This window comes from Solanum pennellii, chromosome 9 (assembly GCF_001406875.1).
Source record: "Solanum pennellii chromosome 9, SPENNV200".
NCBI classification, from domain to species: Eukaryota; Viridiplantae; Streptophyta; class Magnoliopsida; order Solanales; family Solanaceae; genus Solanum; species Solanum pennellii.
In genome coordinates, this window is record NC_028645.1 from 80383214 (window position 1) to 80408687 (window position 25474).

General features: G+C 37.1%; 4 protein-coding genes across 12 annotated transcripts; all 4 read right to left on the reverse strand.

Annotated features, from left to right (window-relative positions):
* Nucleotides 1-679: 679 nt before the first annotated feature.
* Nucleotides 680-4764, reverse strand: LOC107030502 (pentatricopeptide repeat-containing protein At3g23020). The gene is made up of 2 exons (XM_015231770.2): nucleotides 4690-4764; nucleotides 680-3922 (listed from the first exon to the last, which is right to left on the reverse strand). Exon 2 carries the CDS (start codon nucleotides 3869-3871, stop codon nucleotides 971-973), a length of 2901 nt encoding a protein of 966 aa, XP_015087256.1. The 5' UTR covers nucleotides 3872-3922; nucleotides 4690-4764; the 3' UTR covers nucleotides 680-970.
* Nucleotides 4241-11854, reverse strand: LOC107030504 (acylamino-acid-releasing enzyme-like). 4 transcript variants are annotated; one of them, XM_015231773.2, is made up of 18 exons: nucleotides 10111-10268; nucleotides 9470-9628; nucleotides 9020-9326; nucleotides 8630-8851; nucleotides 8324-8536; nucleotides 8103-8171; nucleotides 7795-7933; nucleotides 7406-7557; nucleotides 7236-7318; nucleotides 6880-7001; nucleotides 6706-6784; nucleotides 6380-6557; nucleotides 6164-6224; nucleotides 5937-6059; nucleotides 5585-5782; nucleotides 5177-5245; nucleotides 4690-4766; nucleotides 4241-4603 (listed from the first exon to the last, which is right to left on the reverse strand). In XM_015231773.2, the coding sequence occupies exons 2-18, from the start codon at nucleotides 9615-9617 to the stop codon at nucleotides 4540-4542; spliced, it is 2304 nt and encodes a 767-aa protein (XP_015087259.1). In that variant the 5' UTR covers nucleotides 9618-9628; nucleotides 10111-10268; the 3' UTR covers nucleotides 4241-4539. The 4 variants fall into 4 exon arrangements, with proteins under 4 accessions (XP_015087259.1, XP_015087261.1, XP_015087258.1 ...); XM_015231775.2 differs by having other exon boundaries at nucleotides 9467-9628; XM_015231772.2 differs by having other exon boundaries at nucleotides 9467-9628; nucleotides 10038-10260.
* On the reverse strand, nucleotides 11513-18235 carry LOC107030505 (acylamino-acid-releasing enzyme-like). 5 transcript variants are annotated; one of them, XM_015231777.2, is made up of 18 exons: nucleotides 18013-18235; nucleotides 17167-17342; nucleotides 16707-17007; nucleotides 16211-16432; nucleotides 15937-16146; nucleotides 15699-15773; nucleotides 15364-15502; nucleotides 15104-15255; nucleotides 14832-14914; nucleotides 14584-14705; nucleotides 14393-14471; nucleotides 14042-14219; nucleotides 13144-13204; nucleotides 12909-13031; nucleotides 12598-12795; nucleotides 12341-12409; nucleotides 12013-12089; nucleotides 11513-11927 (listed from the first exon to the last, which is right to left on the reverse strand). In XM_015231777.2, the coding sequence occupies exons 2-18, from the start codon at nucleotides 17315-17317 to the stop codon at nucleotides 11864-11866; spliced, it is 2304 nt and encodes a 767-aa protein (XP_015087263.1). In that variant the 5' UTR covers nucleotides 17318-17342; nucleotides 18013-18235; the 3' UTR covers nucleotides 11513-11863. The 5 variants fall into 5 exon arrangements, with proteins under 5 accessions (XP_015087263.1, XP_015087262.1, XP_027767602.1 ...); XM_015231776.1 differs by lacking the exon at nucleotides 18013-18235 and adding an exon at nucleotides 17820-18006; XM_027911801.1 differs by lacking the exon at nucleotides 18013-18235 and adding an exon at nucleotides 17718-18006.
* A 374-nt stretch (nucleotides 18236-18609) lies between these two features.
* Nucleotides 18610-25468, reverse strand: LOC107030508 (F-box/kelch-repeat protein At3g23880-like). Of its 2 annotated transcripts, XM_015231781.2 has the most exons (3): nucleotides 21195-25468; nucleotides 20980-21089; nucleotides 18610-19047 (listed from the first exon to the last, which is right to left on the reverse strand). In XM_015231781.2, exons 1-2 carry the CDS (start codon nucleotides 22420-22422, stop codon nucleotides 21013-21015), a joined length of 1305 nt encoding a protein of 434 aa, XP_015087267.1. In that variant the 5' UTR covers nucleotides 22423-25468; the 3' UTR covers nucleotides 18610-19047; nucleotides 20980-21012. The 2 variants fall into 2 exon arrangements, with proteins under 2 accessions (XP_015087267.1, XP_015087266.1); XM_015231780.2 differs by having other exon boundaries at nucleotides 20980-25468.
* Between the last annotated feature and the right edge of the window lie 6 nt (nucleotides 25469-25474).

Below are 25474 nucleotides of genomic sequence, written 5' to 3' on the forward strand. Positions count from 1 at the left end.
CCCAGACAGACGATAAAATCACGGTGTATCCATCACAAAGCCAAGGTTTACTTAGAAGATTAAAACAGTTAAAGGCCAGGGAAGATCCTTCAGGGCACATCACAACAGGAACCTGTTGTTACTTAGTTACATAGGTGTTGCACCAACAGTAAGACATAAAATGAACAAAAGTAACAATGAATAACGAATACTAATCAGTATACAGGGTAGTTTTCAATTATTAATATTTAATAAGACTATTTAAATGAAAGTAACAATGAAAAATTATTGATCGCCCCCAGTTTCAACAGGAAAGATGCACTGAGGGACCAACAACTGAATACAGTGAAGGGTCAATAAAATATATTTCTTTCAACTAAAGATTCAACCAGGTAATCAGCTGCTGCAAACAAAGATAAATGAACTGCAGAAAAAGATTCTTGGACCAATTGGAATCAGTCATACAGCACAGAAATTAGTAGGCCAGCATATAACAAAATACTACAAGCTGTACAACATGTGTATGAGCTTCTTGTTGAATACAGGAGAACCCCCCTAGGCATCCCCAACTGACGAGTTGACAAACCATTAACTCAGCGTTTTTATAAACTAGGGCTGCTGTTACTAGGAAGCTTGTGGAGTACATGAAGATGCTATTTCAGAGAGCTTTTATAATGTAGTTTTATAGTCAACAACAGAATTTGAGACTGAAGGATACTACTAGAGATAGTACTTAATAAATAATGCCTAGATCTGGCAAAGGTTCAATACATTTGTATTTACAACAACAAAATTATGAAAAATACATGAGAGGCTTGAGCCACTTAACTAGAATCTACTTGCGTCAATAGAGTATGAAGCAGCTTCTCTTTGAGAGAGTGCTCGTATAAAGTTTAATCTCTGTAGACCCAGCCCCATGGTGCAATCTCCTATCTTTTTTTTAAACGGTACATATAATCATCTCCTATCGTAAAACAATAATTAAAACGAACTAGGCATCTTTACTATCAGGAGAGTCAGTATCAAGCACACCGATAACGGAAGATAGGGCTGAAGTCCACTCTTGCACGCCACTCTGAGGATCCTTTTTCCTCATAGATTCCAGCTTACTAATAGCTTCCTTTGGAACACCGCATTTAAGAAGAACAATTCCAAGTGATTTGAATGTTGAATCATCAGGTTGGATGGCAGAAGAAAGCATTTCCTTGTAAGTAGCCAAAGCTTCTTTATACCTCCCGTCAGTTGCACACAATCCAAGCACATTGTTGTAACTCAACAAGTCAGTCAGAAGTCCTAGTTCTTTCATTTTCCGGGCATTTTGAATGGCTTCCTTAAACATTCCATTTCTCCTGTACATGCAAAGCATCATTGCATAAGAAAATTCATTTGCATTTCCCTTTTTCTTCAGGTGTTCAAAAATCTCTTCTGCTTGTTTAACCATAGAGCGCTCGCTGTACAAGTCAATCATGCAATTTGAAGAATATACATCAAGCCCTGCCTCGAACAACTGAAGCATTTTATACGTTTCTTGTGCTTCTCTCAAATACCCAACCTTGGTGTATAGCTTAATTAAGGAAGTGTATATAACAGCATTTGCCTCTAAACCAGAGTTTCTCATTTCAACCAAGTATTTTGTAGCGTCTTTAACACTTCCCATGTCAGCAAAGGCATTTATCAGTACACCATAAAGAACAACATCAGGCTTGATGCCAAACACAATCATTTCATCGAATAAGCTTACTGCCATTTCCAGCTGACCTACTTTAACAAAGCTAGATATCACAGCACAATAAGGGATACAATCATCAACTAATCCCGCTTCCTGCATTTCCCTCACATAAGATGCTGCTTTCAGAGGCAGATCTGCACCAGCTAGCATTTGGATGAGTGAACTGTAACTGCATTTATCAGGAGATAAGCCATGCTTCTCCATGCTATCAAACAAGTAGCACGCCTCGTTGTATTTTTTGCTGATTCCATACGCTTTGATCATTACATTGAACTCAAGAACAGTTGGCCTTTTTCCCTCACTACAACAGTTAAAAGCTCTCTCAGCTTCCGAAATATGGCCACGTTCACCGAAGGCATCAATGTTCGCAGAATAACATTCAGAAGACATTTTTCCTGCAAAATGAAACCTCTGGAACCAGGACCATGACATTTCTACCATCCCAGCTTCTAGATACATCCTAGTCAAAGCTGACTGAGTGAATTCGTCAATCTGCAGATCTTTCTTATCCATCTCCAAAATGAGCTTCTCTGCTTCACTAACCATATTCCTTATGGAAAATGCATACAAAAGAGTGCGATAGGTCACGGCATCTGGCTCTAGAGAAGCATCTTTCATAATTTTAAAGTAGGTGGCAGCCATTTCTATGTTGTCATGCTTGGCGTGTAGGGAAATAAGAATGTTGTATGTTCTTGTATCAGGATGACACTGAAGCCCCTCCATCTTCCTCATCAAGGAAGCAACTTCTTCCATTCGGCCATTATTACCACACATGTGAATCATTGTATTGAAAGTAACTGTTGTCGGTAGGATCCCTTCCCTCAGCATCTGGTGAAAAGTCTCGTATGCTTCTTTCACTTGTCCTGCCTTTCCATAAGTGTCAATTAAATTGTTATAGGTATGCGAGCTCAAACAAACACTTGAACCAGAAGAACCATTGACCCTAATACCACTTCTTGGTCCACCATTTACATGTTCCTCCACTTGGAATTTGCATAAAGACCACTTTTTCAAAAACTCTTCCGCTTTCTTAAACTCCCCCGCCATTTTATACATCTGAACAACAATTCCCATTGTCACCTCATCTGGTACCATACCTCTTTCATTCATCAACTTCAACCATTCCATTGCCTGCTCCCTACGCCCACCCTTGCTGTAGACATCAATCAGAGTCCCATAAGTTGAATTTATAGGCTCAACTCTCCTTTTCCTCATTTCGCCCCACAGTCTCTCAATCTCATCCCACCTCTGTGATTTCCCAAGAATCCTAAGTACAATATTATAATGTATAACATTCAATTCATGGCATCCTCTTCTCTTAAACCACTCAAAAATCTCCATTGCTCGTTGCCACTGCACCTGCTCCTTCAATATAATAGTCCTTTCTTTTTTAGTCAAACTCTTTTCCCATGGCTTCAATGCCTCATCCAAATTACTAACAGTCTCCAAAGCTTCCAGCATAACAGGAATACATCCTCCATATCTGGCCCATTTTTTCGAACCCTTAGTCTGTACTTTCTCTACCACATTCCCCAAGCTTAATTGACCACCAACATTTTTCTTATTTTTAGTTCTATCAACAGGTTTCCTAGAAACACCATTTTGGATCTCCTTCACGCCATTACACCATTTTGTCGAACAGTTGGGCTGCACCATATTTACCGAGCTCAATTTCCCATCAATTTTCTCCTCAATCTCAGTTCTATCAACTGGTTTTCTCAAGAAATCATTTTGGGTCTTCAAAACACCATTTTGGATCTCCTTCACTTCATTGCGCCATTTTTTCGAACACTTGGTCTGCACCCCATTACTCGAACTCCGCTGACCATTAATTTTCTCCTCACACTCAGTTCTATCAACTGGTTTACTCAAGAAGCCATTTTGGGTCTTCAAATCACCATTTTTCCAAACACGGGTATGCGAGCTTTTCCCAATTTGATAATCCAACTTCTCTTTTACATCATTACCATACCCAACACTCGGCCTGAATTTGACCCCAAGATTCTTGCTTTTCTCTATTCTCCCATTTGGGTCATTCAATTTGTTCTGGTCCTTGTATTTCTTGGTGGGTGGAATTGAAATTCCAATACTGGGAGTGGGTTTAGTTGAGTTCAGTATATGGAAACAATTACTGGTGTCAACATACTGAAACTTCACATACATTTTTCTCAATCTTTCAGGTTAAGATAATGAAGGAAGAAAAAGCATTTGGAGCTGCAGAAGAAAATGGTGGAAAAGAAAGAAAATGTAAAGAAGACGAATGGGTTAAAGATTTATCACAAGCACTAGTAAGCCATTTTAGCTGATTTTTAACAAGGAGGTCATGGGTTCGATCCATATAGACGGCTGGCTTTTATTTATTTTGGTACGAGTGTGTTTGACTAAGCTTATAAACTGTTAAAAATACTTTTCCATTTATCTACGTATTTAATAAAAAAAATGTTTTTTTCCGAATAAAAAGATAATTATTCACTTGTTTTATGTCTTTGACATACTGAATTTCTGTTATTTTTGATGTTACTCTTGGAAGTTGGAATGAGTCCTTTGCCTTTATGTTTGTGATGAAAAAAAATACATTTGTCAAGAAGTGCACTATGTATTTGTTGCTCGGACTCAACAAAAATGACAAGCAGTCAGCCATATGGATCCTAAAAATATGATATGACACACATTTAATGCATTTGTAAAAAGTCCGAGCAATATAGTTTTCAAGTGCTTGTTAGATCATTACAAGCGTTTTATCAGTTCTGTAGTCTGATCATTGATCAATTTGAGTCAACACATTTCCTTGGAAGACCAGTTTTCAAATTAACCATGAATTATCTGGCAATCTATGAGCAATGCTTCTTAAACCACAGTCCAATGTTAAGAAAGCTTTCAAAGTCTGTTCGCGGTCTGTCAAAAGAGTATATGCGTTAATGATCCCCTCGGGTGGGGTGGGGGGAACGTAGTTCTTGAATTAGGGGAAGGAACACAATTACCTGTCGAGTTCGTGTATGTCTTCAGGAAACATCATCACCTTTACTTCTACGCCTTTTTCCTTCAATGCTCTTGCATACTACACAGATACAGAAGAACAAAGAAATGTTTACGAGATGAAATGATTATATCAAACATTGAATTAGGCAAGACATAGTAAGGTCCCTCTAGCAGAACGAAAGAAAGAGCTAGAGAGCACTGTAGGAAGTGTTCATACATGTAGGAATATTTAACTGCACGTCACAAGATGATCAAATGAGCTGAATGATAGTTCTTTGAGAGTCTCAATCGTAGGAGAATGCATCATTCATCATAGACTCTGATAAATTTGGAATGGAAAACTCAAGCGATAGAGAATAGCTGCTTGAATAAAAAGCAGTGACACGTTTAAGTGCAACTACGGAAGCAATTGAATTTGTGGTGTATACTCAGTTTTCCATTGTTTAGTTTAATTGTAAGCCCCTCCCAAAAGAAAAGAGAAGTACATACCTGTAATCCATCAGTAATGGGCACACGAAGGTCCTTAGCACCTAAAAGCATGAGTGTGGGAGTTTTGACCTGCAGGATAACCTCTATGTGAATATAGACGTATCAATAAAACAATGACGGAGCTACGGGAGACCTAGCTAAACAGTGTAATTTTCCGATGAGACACCCCTTAACACAAGGTGGCTCCGCCACTGGCACCAGCAAATCATATATCTAAAAGGAATTAACTGTGTTTTTCTTTTTTTCCCTTCCATTTCCAGCTCCATTTTGTTTGACTGTCAATGACAAATAGAAGGAACCATATGAAAAATGATATACTATAATCTACACATTAAGTTCTACGCGCTTGTGGAATATAATCTAGCAGCCTTATTTAACGATAACAGCAACACAACGGATGAATCAAACCTTTGATACATGTGAAATTGGAGACTTGTCGTAGAATAGAGCAAGGTGTTCAGCTGAAGGTGCTGCTGTAAAGCTTGATTTTGCTTCACTTCCAAATGCCTCAAAATAACACCAATCAGGTATATCAGTAGTACTAACCATTAGAGCAAAGTTGCAGACTGGGTTCCTAGCAGCTGCAGCAGCAAACTTGTCTGGTGCCTGCATGGGTGCATTTGTAAGAACAGAATAATTTTAACTTTTACAATCACCTTATAGACGAATTATCAGAACAGATGGTCTAATGGCCCATACACAAACATTTACTAGATATGGATTTAAGTGTAGGAAACAGGTTGTTTGTGAACTACCCAACCTGGCCTATCAAGTGTGTTGTCAAAAATCCACCATGAGAAATGCCAACAGCAGCAATTTTGGACTGATCTGCTAGTCCCATACCAATGACATGGTCTATTGCAGCAAGTACATCGTTAACGTCCTGTGGATATGAAACAATGAAAAGGAATTTAAAACAAATATCCTCATTTCAGATAAATATGAATCGAAATCGATTGCCATAAAGAAGGTTGGACAAAAAAGCACCTGCGAACCAACCCTCCCTGGAAGAGATTGTACTGCTTCTTCACCAAATCCCAAGGAACCTCTGGGAAGGCGTCAATTAGATATTCGTGTTGTAATATAATCAAAGATAATTCTTTACTTATGAGTTTATCTTAATGAGTGATTAAAACTGGTCAGCACAAGTTATAGTACAGATAAACAGATGCCAAAAGGTGCTCATGGTACTCTTTAACTTACCTATAACTTACAATAAGCAAGCTAAATCCAAGTGAGCAAAGAAAAGCTGAAGACTTTGAGAAGCTTGACAATGACACACAGTGAGGACCCCCATGAAGGACTACAATCATCGGGTCACATGCATCATGCTTCTTCAATTTGGAGGATGCAAAAATAGCTTCATAAGGTTTGCTTGCACCTACCATTAATCAGATTGATGCACTAAATTAGGAGCAGAGAGAAACAAAAAGGTGAGTCGAAAATAACTACTACATCTGTTGATTCATCTTTAGTTTCACGGAGACCAGGATACAATTTTTATTCTGATAAATACTATGCAAGTGTACCTTTTGTGAGATTCTCCGAGGCGTCTCTGACAGGAATCGACATTATAGAAAACTCCTTAAATGACAGCAAAGACCTCACCTTTGAAGAATCACAGAAAAATGTTAGGACTGGCTAGACTTTATTCGTCATAGCCCAAGCCAAAAGGATTTAAACAATATGGACATTATATTCACCTTTTCAGAGCATTTGGTTACGGGGCTTGAGATATCTAGCCAATTCCATTTGGTGTTATCGGATGCATTTTTGACAAGATGACCATACTTGATTTCAGGAACATCGATTGGACTGCTACATACTTCAAAGTAATAAACAGCACCATAAAACTCTTATCGATTTTTCATTCCGCAATACATTTCACGCATATCAGACAGAAGATTTCAGGTGCTAAGTACTCTTTTTTTTTGACAAGTTAAAAAGTTGGCTTGAATGGAGCAACATGGTCAGTAACGATTTATATAGATGACCTGGACTTGCTTGGTATTGAGGCATAATTGTTGTTGTAAGTTAAAAGGACAACATTGACTCTTACCTGCAAGGATATTGTCACCATCCAGCGTAAGGACATCCCATGAAAACTCTGATGTGCACGGGCTGATTCGCGATACATCTCCACTGAAAGTAAATGAGCATGTGATTGAACAGAGACAAAGATACATAATGTTTGAGTACAACGGAGATAGAATGGCTTCCTTGCTTTACCTCAAGATATCCACGGTTAGTACAACTAGGGTGCTGCCCCAGGCAGATGATAAAATCATAGTGCATCCATCAGAAAGCCACGGGTTACTAAGAATATTTGAACAGTATAACCCAGGGAAGCTTCCATCTTCAGCACACATCACAACGGGAACCTACAGTGGTCATTGAACCTACTAATATAATCAGCAGAATCAAGTGAAACAACAAATTCAAGGATAATTCGGAGAAATGGAAAAGTAACAAACAACAAATTCGTAGTCCATTCTTGCGAAACTTCATTACTTAACTCAAAAGTACTGATATAACAAAAATAAGAGCTGTAAGTGCTAAGTCTTTCACAAGGTTCAACCACTCATATAAGTTTGTGAGCAAAGCAGAAAAAATAATACCACATCAACAATTTTGTGACGCGGATGTGGCTCTGCATCAATGGACCAATCAATTCTATGAAGTGAATCTGTTGCATTATGTGCTCCAGAATCTACAGCACTTTTTGAAGATAAAAACACCAGGAATTTTCCATCAGGGCTGAGAATTGAGAAAAATAAGAATGGGTTAATAGATTTTCTGTTATAGTCTGAAAAAAGTTGTTTACACTTTACATCACCAATTTACAAGATATTTTCCACTAAATTGATAGAACAATGTAAACGTTAAAACGGTTGTTTAGAGCCATAATTCTAACAAGCAGACATACCTAAAACGAGGGAAGAATGCACTACTTATGCTTTCTGTCAGGACAACTGCTGATAGTTTCGTATCCGTTCTGATAAGAGAAGCATCAAATATCAAGACTATCAAAGGAACATATCAATAAATACTTAATCGGTTCAGCGGAAATAGAAATGAATGGTATAATGTAAGCATACTGTCAATATCTTTGAAAAAGGAAAGGCTTCTTCAGAGCAAGCAACTTACCTAGATTGACATGGTTCATATCTGAAACAAGGAGCTCTAACAACATACAAAGAGCAAGGCCTATTAGTGCAGTATTTGATACCAAACTTCCTCGTGCCCGATGGCCATCCAACAAAAACTAGACATTGTAATGAGTCTTTTGCTGATGGAGCCCAAATAACTTGCCCAACACTCAGTGCCTTTTCTATGCCATCTACAGCGCGTACCTCTCCACTGCACAACGTCCATTTAACAGTTACCACGTCAAATTTACATGATAATGATTTTTCAGAACTACTTAAGCAAGACATTAGTGACAAAATTAACCTGTTAATGCTGAGGACAAAAAGCTTAGGTAGCCTTTTCCCATCGTATGCTTCGCCCCAACCCTCTTCCCAATCTCCTTGTCCTTTCCAGCTATTACTGTCTTTATATAGACAATTCCCTTTCTCATAGCCATAATATGTAAATGTTGGTTTTGCAGAAACAGGCTCTTCAGCAATATAAGCAATCAAAGTTTCATCGGAATTCCAGGAAATCCCCTCGAACCTGAGACCAGGCAACCGGTAGATATAACAGCTAACAACTCTTAATAATGTTACTAAATTGTAGCATTAAACTGGTTGTAGGATGTAGCAAGAAGTAACAAGTATCCACAATGAAAAGAGAACATGGTAAGAAAATGCAAGTAGTGTTTTTGGATAGTAATTAAGTTACCATCCATCAGAATATACAGATCCATGGATAGATGAAGGAACATGAAACTCCATTTCCACCTGAGATGAACTCCAAATCTCGAAGCATGTAGGAGAATCTTTTTCAGCATTTCGAACAACGAGAAGCTTTGAACCTGATGGAGAGGGAACCATCAAAGATGTTGTCCCCATCTCAATAGGGAAAGCATCCCAACGTAACTGCACAGAATCATCTCTTTCTTTGGAAATGTGACTAAATGATACATATCTCCTCTTCTTGTTCTCCAGGAAATTAGGTTGACTAATTGAGAACATAACCTGTGAGGCTCCTGAACGCCGCAAAACAACCAAAAGAATAACCACAATTCATATTTTGTCTCTCATAGATCATGATATACATAAGAAATAAAAGCTTGACAGGAATGAACCGATACGACAAAATATCTAGACAGAGTTGAAGTAGCAATACCACTGTTAGATTTCAAAGTCCATGCCTTCTCAATTGTGGGGATTTCAGTAAACTCTTTGAGTAATGTAGACTGAGAAAAGTACTCTTCCTCTGAATTTGCATCTAAACCAACAGGAGTATCTTTAAAAGGGCTTGCTCCAGAATTTTCCATTTGCAAGCAAACTGAAAAAGTTTTCAGTTTCAATCAGGCAGAATCACTTGGAAGATTACATGACATCTAGGTGCATTGTTATATATCTTTAGTTTAAAACCATAAGATTCGACAATCTCCTTTACTATCTTAAATACCGTATCAAGTCAAAATCAGACAAATAAATTGAAACGGAGGGAGTAACAACTGAACAGAGAAAAACAAAAACACAATCTGATCACTTCTCTCTTCAATCTTGATTCCCACTATAATTAAACAAAGAAAAGGAATGAAAGTCCTTCAACCTTCCTTCTTTGATACATTCTTATTGTTAATTGTAATAATTTTAGGATTTCTCAGTTCATTCTGAACATAAAAATCAAATCTTGGCTAACAGAAACTATAGAAAGAGCATTCAAATATGGTGTAGAGAAAACTCACTGATAATTACATACAGTACACAATTCAGTATATTTGATATTCAGACTTGCACATTTAGATCAAGAAAACTTACATAGAGATAGGAAAATGGAGAATTGTAATGAAAATGGATGAAAGAAGAAGAAGAAGAAGCAGAAGTGATCACTTTTGTCAGTTTATGTTCCACTTGCCAACAGCATCTAATAACTAAATTTTCTTTATTCATTCCACCCAATGTTTGTTGGGAGAGAGGCATCGTAAAGTTTATATTTTCGTATCATAATATAACACAAGTTATGTCATAAAAGACATAATTTAATTTTTATAAAACTAATGTCGATATAGGCATAAGTTCAATTCAGAACCCACGAGATATAATTTAGCTTCTACATAAAAATTTTCTTAACTTATGCTAAGTGGAATTTGGTTATTAATAAAATACTTTGATCTTAAAATTTTCATTGAATGAGCAACAAGAACTAATATAAAAGTTCATAAGTTTGAACGACAAAAAATAAAAGTCATTATAAATAAGGGATAATCCTTGAAAACTTGATGTTTAGTAGCCGAATGAAAATTTTCTCTTATTAAAAATGAATGAGTATTAATCATACGTCAACACTCAACCGTAATTATTAGTTTCATAATTCTCATTATATCATAAATGAGGGTTACTTTTTAGCTAATTTAGGAAAATTCCTTACATCTAGATAAGTTCTTTGTAATCTAACCTGTATTTGATGTTTTAAATAGAAGAAAAAAAATTAGATCTTAATTCAATGAATTATTAATAGAAATATTATCTTGACAGACATTATTAGCATAAAGTATCAATTCACTCATTTGCATTATAATATGCTTTCAATTAAACTACTAGTTCTTGAAAAATAAATATTCACATGGAGGAGTATCTGTCAAATCCTAAAATTAAGTAATTCATTATTCTTAATTAATATGGACAAAGTTTCACCTCTTTGCAGAGTCAAAAGAAGAAAAATTCAATAAACTTTAATAGGAATCATTTTACAAAAAAATTATCAAGAAAAAAGGCATAATTAATCTTTTAGAAAGGAATATTATTTAATTATAATAATTCAAACTTACATACATTATTTTACCATTAGCTGTTGAATATTATTGTGAATCAACCAAAAATAAATAAGTCTTGTGGCAAGAATTAACAATGTCAATACTTAGCTTTTGTGAGCATACCTACCAAGAGACTATAAAGCTAAAATTGAATAGTATGTGACACTTTTCATTTTAGATAATACCGTGAAATCATTCCATAAAACATATTATTTTTCTGTTCCAATTCGTTTGTCTTAAATCCGCTTTCAAAAGAATGTCACCTTTTTTTTGGCAACTCTTTTATTCTAACTTTTCACACAACATATTTAAGATCACAAGATTTAAAAACGTTTTGATATTATTCTACATATCTTAAGTTTACGACCACAAGATATAAAGTCTTATTTACTTTTCTAAACTCCGCGTCAAGCCAAAACCAGACAAACAAATTGATATGGAGGGAGTAGTATTCTGCAGTTGATTACACAGTTGGGAATTTATGCAATTTGTTCTTGCATATGACCAATACTTTTGAAACAAGTTGCTACACAAAAATTCAAAGATAAAACACCTTTTGATGATTTATTGAAGTGTACAGCATAGGAACTGTTTATTTATATACATTTGAGTTTACCATTAGCCAGTCATGTTCATATGTTCAACTCAGATGAGAGCTTGAACATGAACACAGAAGGAAAATAATCGTCGTTCTTCTTGAGGAGAAGGTCTAAAAATGACCTGTTGGAAATCTTGGTGAAGAAATGAATCATATATGTCTATTTGCAGTGCTTCTTGAACCACACTCCAATGTTAAGAAAGCTTTCGAAATCAGACTGTGGCCTGCAAAGACGGAAAACAGGTCCAGTTTCCAGTAGGAAGTGAAAGTAAAATGCACATAAACTGGTTCAGGACAGGACCATCTTACCTATCAATTGCATGATTGTCCTCTGGAAACACCAGCACCTTTACCTCAGTTCCTTTCTCCTTCAATGCACGTGCATACTTCGTGCAACAAAAAGAGAAACCATTTACTCTCTGAAATTTTACGTCTTATGAAAACCGACTAACCATAATTGGGGAAGTAGTCAGTCATGTTCAGAGCTAATGGTTCTGTTATGTTAAGGCAAATGAATGATCCATATAACGTATACGCTTAAGTCTTAAGAATATAAACTTGCCAATATCATGTTGATAATGAAACATAAACATGTGATTGATAAAAGAAACAAGAAGAGGATTATATTAAGTCTTACTTGCAAGCCGATACATATTGGTACACGAAGGTCCTTGGCACCTAGCAAGAAGAGTATAGGAGTTTTGACCTGCAATATTAGATAACATGGATGTAGCAAATGCATTCACAAAAATAGGATCGAGACATACATCCATAGGGACATGATCCTTGAAATCTAGAAAAACTTAATACTTTGACTTCTTCACTATGACTGGGAACACAGTTGCGTAAAATGGAAAGCTTTTCCAAATCCAGATTTTGTTTATTAGAGCAGACCTTGGAGATGTGTGCTATTGGTGATTTGCTGTGAAAGACAGCAAGGTGTTCAGACGATGGGGCTTCAGTATACATTGATTTTCCGAGATGTCCAAACGTCTCTGAATAGCACCAATCAGGAATATCAGCTGTTCCAACCATCAAAGGAAGGCTGCAGACAGGGTTCCTAGTAGCTGCAGCAGCAAACTTATCGGGTGCCTGCAGTAACAGTAGCAAAACTGTCAAATCTATAGTCTTTCAGATACGCAAGCTTGTCGAGCTTCCCTATACGTGCGTTTTAGAAACCATAAATATTCGTATAACTAGAAGACCTGGCCAAGCAAGTGTGTTGTCAGGAATCCACCATGGGAACCACCGAGGACAGTTATTTTAGATGGATCAGCAAGTCCCATATCTATGACATGATCTATAGCAGCTAGTACATCATTAACATCCTGCACATGCAGACGTATCATAAAGGTCCAAACAAGCAATAACATCTTAGGTTTCAAATCCTTGATAAGCAATCTTTTAAGTGAACAAAAGAAGAGGACTACAGACGAGTACCTGCGATCCAATTTTGCCCGGAAGAGATTGCAGTGCTTCCTCACCAAAACCCAAGGAGCCTCTAAGATAAGGTAAGAAAAAGAATGTACTTAATCAAGTCATTAACTGTTGCTTAGCCAAAAACAAAAAGATAGCAAATGAAATATCTCTAGAACAGTAGCAAATCCATCTAAGGATTTGTCTGGCTTGGATTGCCAATGATGAAGAAGACATCTTCTACAGTTCTAAAGCTTTAGCCTTTGTCTGCGCTGAATTTCAGAGAATCTATGGTTCACAGAACATCAATGTAGGTTTACAAGTTTCTGGTTATAAAAGAGCTTCTGAAATAATATGCATCTTGTTGTCCGGGAAAGAATTTTGAGGGTTGTTCGTAAGCATTTGATTTTTAATTTGTATAACATGTTTCTTTTTACTTGTTTTCAGATATGGATGTTGCTAAGTTCAAAGTTTGCTCAACATCAGCAACTTTGAGAACATCTAAAATTAGATTCTTTAGCAATAGTTTTCTACTGAACTAGTCGCAAAAATTGTGCAGACAGACTTTGACATTGGATAAACATGTGAATTCTGAGATTACCCACTATCACTTGTACGTCTCCTTGATACTACAAACCAAGAAAGATGTTGAGTGTAACATCTTAAGCTAAAAATTATATTGCACACCAATTTTCTCCATTGCCTTGACGAGTATTAGACATTTCCTCAGAATTTGCAATAAGTAGTTTCAAGAGAGGGGATGTATCAAAAGAAAAGAAGATGGATGTCGCTGATTGAGCTTTGCTCTAGCAGCTTATAGCATTCATATAGCTATCTCGTATGCGTTACTAGTATTTAATTATCGGTATGCATATAAAATTGAACATGCTTTACAAGTATAGAGGCATGGAAAGTTTCTCACCTGTAATTAACAATCAACAAGCTATAACCGATTGAGGAAAGGAAAGCTAAGGATTTCGAGAAGCTTGACAGTGAAATGAAGTGAGGACCCCCATGAAGGACTACAATTAGCGGATCACATAGATCATTGCTCTTACGCTTGGAGGATACGAAGACAGACTCATACGGCTTGTTGGCACCTGAAAAAATTTAAACGGAGGGAGTACCGGCTTAGAATTTACAATAGAACGAATTATTTGGTTGCATGAGCAAGTATCCAATTACCATTACTCAATATTTTACCTTCTCAACAGTTAAAACACCACTGTTCACAGATTAAAGCAAGTATTTTCATCAGACTGATGATTTATACCTGCAGTAAGGTTCTCAGTGATATTCCTGACTGGAATTTTGATAATAATAGATTGGCGGGATGACAGTAGAGAAGTGACCTGTGAGCATTACAGATGTATATGAATTACAGAAATGTCATACTTGCAAGTAAACAATGAGCAGAACACTCTGGATGAAACATTTTGTAAATGATCGAAAAATCAGATGAACCTTTTCAGAGCATCTATATATGGGGCTTGAAATATCTTGCCAACTTGCTAAGGCATCTGCAGATGAATTTCCAACAATGCTACCGTACTTGATTTCAGGAACATCGGAGGGACTGCTACTGACTTTACAAGAGAAAAGTACCAGATTTACTCAACTTGGATTGATAATAATTAACAAGTAAACGAAGAACACAAATAGAGACACTTTGTCAAACATAGGCACCCCTCTACAGAAAAGTTAAGTCTTACCAGCAATAATGTTATCACCGTCTAGTGCAAGCAAGCTCCAAGAGAAGCTAGAGTTTCCAGGGCTAATGCGCGACACCTTTCCACTATCAATTAACTAGCAATCATTAGCAAAGAGGATATTTAAAGAATCCCATGACACAATAAAAAAAGGGCAGCCCGGTGCACTAAGCTCCTGCTATGCACGGGTCCAGGGAAGGACTGGACCATAAGGGGCTTTTGCATGCATGACACCATAATGTCCGTCAAAATTGAGTCACATTATACAAAGTTACCTCGACATGTTCACTGAAAGTATTACTTCAGTGCTGCCCCATACAGAAGATAAAATCATGGTATATCCATCAGAAAGCCAAGGTTTACTTAGAAGCTTAACACTATAGAGACCAGGGAAGCATCCATCTTCAGGACACATCACAACAGGAACCTGTCACATAAGTGTTGCACCAGAAATTAGTTAGTACACAAAGGAATGATTATTTACTAGCCTCAGAAGTGCTGATAAAAGTTTGAAGAACATAGAAATAGAGCGAACCACGTCAACAATGTCAGCATCTGCGGTGGGCTTTCCATCTATGGACCAATCAACTCTATGAAGTGATTGAGTTGCAGAATGTGCCCAAGTGTCTACAGAACATTTTGCAGACAGAAACATAAGGGCCTTTCCATCTGGGCTGGAAATTCAGTAAAAGTAACAGTTAGTTTTAACTTTTCCCAACAAACTAACTTTAGAAATGATGCTATTGTTGATTCTCAATAATTATCAACTAAGAACAATATGAAAGTAAGTAGAACATGCTTCCACAAACTTATGAATTTCTTATTCATATACATATCTCATCTTTCTAGCATCAACATAAGCAGATATACCTGAAACGAGGAAAGAACGCGCTACTTATTCTTTCTGTCAGCTTAACTGGAGATGCTTCTTCGATTGCATTTGTTCTGAAATCTCAAAAAACTCCATCAAAACAATGAAGATGAATACAAATAAAAAAAAAACGAAATTCTCCCCTAGCTTAGCCCCCTCTCCACTATATTCACGCAGATCATACAGTTGCAGCCGATCCACAACATTTTCATCTCGAGAAGCTATCAAATTACATACCCGTGTTCACGATCTTCTGATTTTGAAAACGGAGCTCTAACAGCATACAAGGCACACGGCCTGTTATAGCAATACTTAATGCCTAACTTTCTAGTATCCGATGGCCACCCAACGAAAACCAGATATTGCTGCAAGCCTCTAGAAGCTGGAGCCCATACAACTTGTCCAACACTAAGCTTGTTTGTTCCTTCAACAGGATGTACTTCTCCACTGCACGAGAAGTCAAATATTTACCCTTGAGACTGATATAAGCAAACAGTATAACTTACCATACCTGTTAACATTGAGCACGAAAATTGCAGGTTCTCTTTTTCCAGGGTAGGTTTCACCCCAGTCCTCTTCCCAATCCCCTTGACCTTTCCAGCTACCACATTCCATATCTGAAGAACTCCCTTTCTTGTAGCCTGAATTCGTGAACACGGGTTTAGAGGAAGCTGGCTCCTCAGCGACGTATGCAACAAAGGTTTCATCATCATTCCACGAAATTCCCTCAAACCTGCATTGTCAAATGCTAACGAACACCATACGATGGTGAAGTGAAAAATCCGACATTTAGAAAGTAGGTTCCCCTCCCTTCCAATTTATGTGACACATTTTTATATGTAGTAATGATTTTATAAACTTCAGATTTATTAATGAGAGGATTTACAGCCATACACATACTTGCGACTTACTTTAGACCATATATTTCAGAAGTATTTCTTTCTTAAACTTCATGCTCTTTCAAACAACATCACACCAATAAGAACAAAAGGATTAAGATATTTTACCATCCATCTGAATATACAGAGCCATGGACAGAGGACGAGACATGGAACTCCTTTTCGACTCGAGATGGACCCCAAATCTCGAATGTGGTTGGAGAATCTTTTTCAAGATTTCTAACAACAAGAAGCTTTGAACCTGAAGGTGATGGAACCATTATATACCCGCTAGGCATCTCAATAGGGAAGGCAGCCCACTCAAAGATTACACCATTTGTTCCCTTCGAAATATGACTAGATAATATGTATCTCCTGTTCTGGTTGGCCAGTAGATTTGGCTGGCTTATTGAGAACATACACTGGGAACCTTTTTGTGCAGCAAAAGCAAAAGAGGGACATTTAGCACCTTTTATAGAACCAAGATTCTTCTTAATCGAAAGTGGATTTATAATACTTCGCTATAATCAAACATCAAAGTGAAATGTTTTGAATATACAAAAGGGAGATTGGAAAATAGCAATCATACCACTGGTAGATTTGAAAGTCCATGCCTTGTCAACAGTAGGGATGCTAGCAAAATGTTGGAGTAGATTAGACAGAGAAGAGTATTCTTCCTCCGAGGTTTCATCCAAACCCCGAGGGTATCTTTTGAGAGGACTGGCTTCAGCATTTTCCATTTCTGAGCAATCTGACAAATTTTGTCTAGAAATTGGAACACAACAAAGGACCAATTAATATAGAAATATTGATAGTTGCCAAGATATTTCTAAGCTTACAATCATGAAAAACATCTTAGGATACAATGGGGCACCCTAAAACAACAATAACAACAATCCATTATGATCCGCAAGTGAGGTCTGGGTAGGGTGGAGAGTACGCAAATCATACCTCTACCTTTATGAGAGGTTGTTTACGATAGCCAAATAGTTTGGGTAAAATATAGATATGGAAGTAATCACAACAACAAATTAGTCGAAATGAAAACCGTTACACAACAACACAAGAAAGAATAATAACAAAAATGAAACAAATGAAAATTCTCTTCTTGATTAGTTCAATGTACACAGTAGAACTGACCATAAAACATGTTATAAATGCCAGTGTGCATCACATACAAGTATATATGCATAGCATAAGGTAACATATTTGAATCTCAGAGAGTAAAAGAGAGGATTTTACAAGAGAGGAGAGAACTTGAGAAGGCCAACAGAGCAACAGTGTTACAACTTGGTGCTGTAAAGCAAACGCGTATTTAGGATTTTTAGAACATGCTGCACCACTACGAAAGGGAAGTAGTGACTGAGAATTGATACCAAATGCATGAGTATCAACAAATAATACAAATTAATTCTAGAGAATACATGAAAAATACCGAGTTTTACGGAAAGATCATGAATTCACGTGCACAATAATTTTAGTTTAAAATCCTCCGTGCTGTAAAGTGGTCTAATATAATGCTGATGGCCCAAAGATTCCTTCTATTTCAATCTGAGTAAGACATTTGTCAAATTATTTGTTTTGTTTGTTAAAAGATCTGGATAAGATAATATTCCTCATGGCTTTCTGTTAAGTGAAGGAGATAAGCCCAATTCCAATCTTTCAGTATCATTATTTATTCTAATGGATTCATCATGATTTTTGCTTCGACTAAAAAATTTTTTACCTAGTCAGAAAAATTTGTAGCTAAATCGAATCAGCAGTAAATTATTTTTTTGTATATGATTAAATTTCTGCATTAAAATCATGTCTAAAGATAATGGATTTGCAATGGTTCAAGGCACACAAAATTAGAGGTAGAGGGCATAAATATTGTCTGTGCTTAAGAGTTGCGTCTTAGGGTCCCAATAATGGTCCTCTCCCATATAAAAATAACACAAATAAGATTGAACCCTGCAGCCGCTATCCTTTAGGTGCACATGGGGTAAAACCCTGCTTCTATTCTATGCAATAATTAGCAAATCACACCCGGTGCAACAAGCTCGACCTACTCCTTTCGTTGGCAAGGGTGAATGACATATATACCCTTCAATCAAACTTCACTTAGTATTTTTATCATTCTCTTCACAAAAAAAGATCACGCAATTTTATGAAAGCAAACAAGAAACAACCCAGTACTTAATAAATTTGAGACAATAAAACACAGGAGAAGAAAACCAAGTGTCTGTCTGCAGAGAAAAACAGCAAAGTTTCATAGTTTTCTCTCTGTATTGTGCTCTGGAAAGAGATAAACACTTCATTAATCTGTAAATAATACTCGAACCGTCTTCTAAGTACTCTTTTCTGACTTTTTGTTGAATAACTTTGTAGTCATACTCATAGCGATAACAGCTGGAGGTGCGCTCCTGAACCAGCTGTTGAGCCTCTCCACAGAGAGTAAGGATCCTTCAGACCGACCAACGCAAGTATCCTGAGACTCAAAATAAAAATTACAGACACAATTTTAGGGTTGTTCAGAACATAAAAGAATAAACTATACTGGAAATGATTCTTGTTCAAAATAACAAAGATGACAACACTTTTTATTCTACATTAGAATAGACAAGGCCCTCTTAAACAAAGCTCTTCCCCAAAGTCAGTTTCTCCTATATTCCGAAATTCTTCTGTACGCTCAACCTAACTCTCATGATCATAGCAGCAAAATTAGCACCCTGAACTGATTACACCTTGCAATGTATACTTCGTTTCATCAATATTACAGCTAAAGTGAAAGAATAAGATCATTCTGCAGTGAAAAATATAAAGTTACTCGCTACGTCCCAATTTATATGGTGGTGCTTGACTGGGCACAGAGTTTAAGAAAGAAAGACTTTCGGAACTTGTGGTGTAAAACAAGGCATAGCTGTTTGTGTATCTATAAAACATTTCATTAAGCGTAAATACAAAGTTAAAGTTAAACTGTTTAAAAATAAAGAATATTACATTCTTTTTGGGAAGGAAAAAAGAAAAAGTATGTCACGTAAATAGGAACAAAGGAAGTAGCTATTAGTAGCAAGAAAACACCAAACAGTCCAGAACAAAATATGTGGCCTTTGGGAGTAGCTATTAGCAGCAAGGAGAAACACCAACACTAGATACTATCTCAGTACTTAAGCTTCGATAAATGATTCCTCTGTTTCCTACTACGGTCACCTTAACTATTTCATTGGGTACATGCTTGATGCTATCTCTCACTAACACAACAGGTACTAGATGAGTCATCTTGCCAAACCTTTCCCCTATAAAGATTTTACCTAAAAAAGAATAGTTAGAGAATGGATTCAAAAACAAAACCTAGGAACCAGGGATCATCGGTGCAATCAACTACCACAGTTTCCTAATCACTGGTGCTCTTATTCCTTTTTTTTTCTTTTTTGGGATGAAGATAGATGTTTCACTAAATAGCATCAAGGAGATGCAAAGATACAAGTAACAGAAGGAGAAAAAGGAATTTTTAGCTCAGTTCAGCTCCTATACAAAGTGTTAATCTAGAACTAGGGTTGCGAACAAAGTCTAGAAAATGTCCAGCACTAACGACTGGGGTCAACTTTGACGAGAGAAAAGGTTAAGCAAGCATTTAGCTTTAAGAAAGTGATTTGGAGTTGAGATGGCATCAAAACATCTCTTGTTCCTTTCTGTCCACAAACACAAAAAGATAGTAGCAGGAATCATCAACCAGAGTTTTTTTAATGACAAGGGAAATCTGCAGCCGCTACCCTTTGGGTGTGCACAGGATAAAATCCCCGTTCCCATGCAATAGCTCGCAAACCACACATTAGAGGTAAAATCATCAACCAGATTTTCTTGATGGCCTTATCAGCTTCCATAAACTCCAACTGAAATGTGCATGTCTCATGTTCTTTGGCATGACCCAACTCAGGCCAAAGAGAATGCAAAACATGTTCCAAACACCAGTAGCTACTGGACAGTGCAAAAAACAAGTGATCAACAGATTCCGTCACTGGTGCTCTATTCTTACTCTTTCTATACGCACAACATCCCTCTTATTCAATTCACAGTCACAAGAGGCCGGAAGGACTTCTAGTCTATTAGAATCCCCTAGAATAGTAAAATATATCTTTGGTTCATTTCATATATAACTAGTACTAGACAATATCTAATATCACATATACATGTCTTTCTTCCATAACGTAAACTGCCTAAGAAGAAAAACTATGTCCAGGACCAGTACCATTCAGTTTGAAGTCATGAGACCAAGTAATACAACAAAAATAACTGCTCTAGCAAAAGAATATCGTTTCTTGAAAATAGATCAGAAAGGAAAATGACTCACAAGATCCACAAGCAATACGGAAACAAAATTGAACAACACTTAAGAAAATGCATAGAATGTAACTCTTACATGTTATTAGACACACGGTTGTCGTCATCTAAGTTAGAGGAACTTCCGTTGGTTTTGCATGCGTTGTCCCTTGTGTGAAAAGGGACAAACTAGACTCTTAATGTAGATTCCTGCCTCAATATATGGAGCAAAGTTAGTAACATCTAGATATCTGAATGAATTATCCGTTGGATTATATTTCGCCATACGTGATCCAATTTCAAGTAAAATATCACCTTCATTTGTCACTAACAAGGGTGGTTCACGTATATGTAGCATACCGTCATTTTCAGCACAGATAGTAAGCATCTTTGTCCAAGATGCTTTTACTTCACACTCTTTCATAATCCAAACATCTGCATGACAATTCTTGTAATTACACAACACAGAAAGATCACTTCCAAGCACTCCTAGTACGAAATGACCATATTCCTTAAAATTGGAAGGCTTTTCTATCTCTGTCCATTTCTCATTACCCAAGTCAATAGAACTGATATTCCCGCTGGTTTGAAGCCAATAAAGTTTTCTATTCACAAGCTTGCCCGAAACATGCAAAAAATCCAAAGCAGAGTCGTTTATACGTCTCCAAGAATTACTTCTTAGACTATATATATGGACCTCAACACGACACAGCTGCATACGTTTGTAAACAGGGAAAATGCCCACTACCTTGTAATCATCTTGGAGCTCATCATATCCAAAACCAAAGTTGCACTTACCACGGCGTTCCTCCAAACAGTAACCACGGGGTCGATGAACTCTATAATTAGGCAGTCTATTATACTTTCTAATTGATGGATTCAACAGATACAATTCTTGTACTCCGTTAAATAGACTAATGGAAAGGCAAATCAATCCATTGACAGAACCCACAATCACAGGATAGCGATGGTCTTTGGGATATTTACCTGGATAATCCAAGTCAATTGCCTCCGTTACAGGATGGTGAAGTAAAGAACTAAGAGAACAGTCTATGATACCATGGCTATCACTACTAGCAACCTTAAACATAACTCCATGGTGGGTGTAGTCCTTGTTACTAGCGGATAATAAGAGATGGTTCTTCACAAATTCAGGTCTAGAGATTAAGGAATGCCAAGGTTTTGACACAGACCTGAATTGTAAGAGGGATTTCACCGGAAGCCTTAACAAGATTTCAGTGACGAGCTCTACAGGAAGATTGGGCATCGGCAAGACTGAATCTTTGCTTGAAACAGCTGGAAATTGACTAGGGTTTTCGGGATTGCTCCGTTTTGGGTGTCGAGAGACAACTTCATCTCCTTGGGACAAGATTTCAGTGACAGACTCTACATGAAGCTTAGGCATTGGCAAGACTGAATCTTTGCTAGAAACGGATTGAAATTGAGCAGGGTTTCCGGGATTGCTCCGTTTTGGGTGTTGAGAGATGGCTTCATCTCCTTGGGACAAGATTTCAGTTACCAGCTCTACAGGAAGATCAGACATTGGCAAGACTGAATCTATGCTTGAAACAGATTAAAATTGAGCAGGGTTTTCGGGATTGCTCCGTTTTGGGTGTAGAGAGACAACTTCATCTCATTGGGACAAGATTTCAGTGACACTCTACCGGAAGATTAGGCAATGGTAAGGATGCCGCATTCGGTTCTTGCAATAGTTGTACCGAATACCAACCGAATCATTTCAGTTCGTTTTTTCAAAATTCAATTTGGTTGGACGCGGTTGAAATTGCTGGTCGGCCGCCCTGGACGTGATGTCCAACTTGAAAAGTGGAAAGTTGGTTCTTGAAAGAGAAGACGAAGGTGCGGCGGAAATCAGAAACAAAAGTTGGAACTTGTAAACCTAATGCTAGTTTGGGTGGCAGTTGTTATTTGCTAAGAATAAAAAAAGAAATAAAATCTTAAAAACAAATTGATATAATATTAATAATGATAAAATAGTATTGTTTTGTTTAAACCTAAATTACATATTGAAACCGAAATATCAAAAAAATTTGGTTCGGTTCGATACTTATGCCAAACCCTAGGCATTGACAAGACTGAATCTTTGGTTGAACCAGATGGAAATTGAGTAGGGATTTCGAGATTGCTCCGTTTTGGGTGTCGAGAGACGACCTAATCTTTTTGGACAAGGTTTCGATGACAAGCTCTACAGGAAGATTAGGCATTGACAAGACTAGATCTTTGCTTGAAACATATGGAAATTGAGCAGGTTTCCGAGATTGCTCCGTTTTGGGTGTCGAGAGACCGCTACACCCCCTTGGGATTCCATTTGGGTTGCGGAAAGGGAAAATATGTGGGAGTTTTTACCACGGAGATTACCATGTGAATGCCTAATTTTCTATCTTTTTTTCCTTACAACAACTTTTTGGGTCCTTTACACTTTTTCAGCTAGTTTTAATTTTTATCTCTCAATCTATTTTTGCGAAGTATAATTTTACATTATAATATCTTATTAATTATGTCTCATGCTTTTAATCTTATGCCTTCCTAGGTATAAATTTGATTTCAAAGTAAAAATCAATTCTTTTGAAGAACAAATCGTGCAATTAAGATGCAGTGTTTTCTGGAAGGGGGCAACATTCATTGTTTTTACTAGGGTAAGCACCATGTATATCATTTAACTCATTCAAGGGGGTTTGATGTATTTACTCTAGTAAAAACAATGAATCTTTCCCCTTACAGAAACACTACATTTAATTTCACGATTTGTTCTTCAAAAATATTGATTTTTACTTTTCATACTTAGAAGTCAAATTTATACCTAGTACGACATAAGTTATTAAAATCACAAGGCATAACTAATTAGATATAATAATGCAATAATTATACACCGCAAAAATATGATTTAGATTGAAAGATAAAAAATTAGAACTAGCTCAAAGGTGTAAATGACCCAAAAAGTAGTTGTAAAAGAAAAAAATGATGTAAGGGCTTCACATAGTAATTTCCATACTGAGAACTCCTAAAAATATCCCTTTTCTACAACCGAAATGGAATCCCAAGGGGATGTAGCGGTCTCTCGACACCCAGAACGGAAAAATCTCGAAAACCTGCTCAATTTCCATGCGTTTCAAGCAAAGATCTAGTCTTGCCAATGCCTAATCTTCCTGTAGAGCTTGTGTAGATCTTGTCACCGAAACCTTGTCCCAAGTAGATGAAGTCATCTCTCGACACCGAAAACGGAACAATCTCGGAATCCCTGCTCAATTTCCATCTAGTTCAAGCAAAGATTTAGTCTTGCCAACGCCTGAGCATAAATATCGAACCAAATCGATTTTTTTTATATTTCGGTATGTAATTTCGGTAAACCGAAATATACTATATTATCATTATTAATATTATATCAATTTGTCTTTTAAATTTTATTTCTTTTTTTATTCTTAGCAAATAACAACTGCCAACACCCAACAAGCATTAGATTTAAAAGTTTCGACTTTTGTTTTTGTTTCTGATTTTCCGCCGCACCTTTGTCTTCTCTTTTAAGAACCAACTTTCCATTTTCCAAGTTGGATATCGTGACCAGGGCAGCCGACCAACAACCAGCGACCATCAATTTCAATCGTGACCAGTGTCTAAACAAAAACCGAACCGAATCAACCAAACCAAATTGAATTGAAAAAAACGAACAGAAATAATTCTTTTTGGTATTCGGTACAACTATTGTAAGAACCGAATTACCGAATGCCATCCCTACCAATGTCTGATCTTTCTGTGGAGTTTGCGGAGTTTGTCACTGAAATCTTGTCCAAGGAGATGACGTTGTCTCTCGACACCCAAAACAAAGCAATCCCGAAAACCCTGCTCAATTTCTATCTAATTCAAGCAAAGATTTAGTCTTGCCAATGCCTGATCTTCCCGTAGAGCTGGTCACTGAAATCTTGTCCCAACGAGAAGGAGATGAAGCCATCTGTCGACACCCAAAACGGAGCAATTCCGAAAACCCTGCTCAATTTCAATCCATTTCAAGCAAAGATCCACTCTTGCCAATGCCTAATCTTCATGTACAATCTGTCACTGTAATCTTGTTCCAAGGAGATGAAGTTGTCTCCCGACACCCAAAACGGAGCAACCCCAAAAACCCTAGTCAGTTTCCATCTGCTTCAAACAAAGATTTAGTCTTTCCAATGCCTAATCTTCCTGTAGAGTGACTTGTCACTGAAATCTTGTTAAGGCTTCCGGTGAAATCCCTCTTACAATTCAGGGTTGTGTCAAAACCTTGGCTTTCCTTAATCTCGAGACCTGAATTTGTGAAGAACCATCACTTATTATCCGCTAGTAACAAGGACTACACCCACAGTTATGTTTAAGGTTGGTACTAGTTCTAACCATGGGTGGGTGCCCGAAGGGAGAAGGGTAACTTTTTTTTTGAAAGAGAGTTTTTTTTTTGGAAAACAAAAAAATTTAGGGGTGGGTTGGTGGAAGATGGGGGGCAGGCAGTGTTTGGTGGGGGGTGCCCGAGGGAGGAAAAACAGTTTTTTTTTTATTTTTGGAAAATAAAATAATTTAAGGGTCAGTCACTGGAGGGTGGCGCGGGGCGG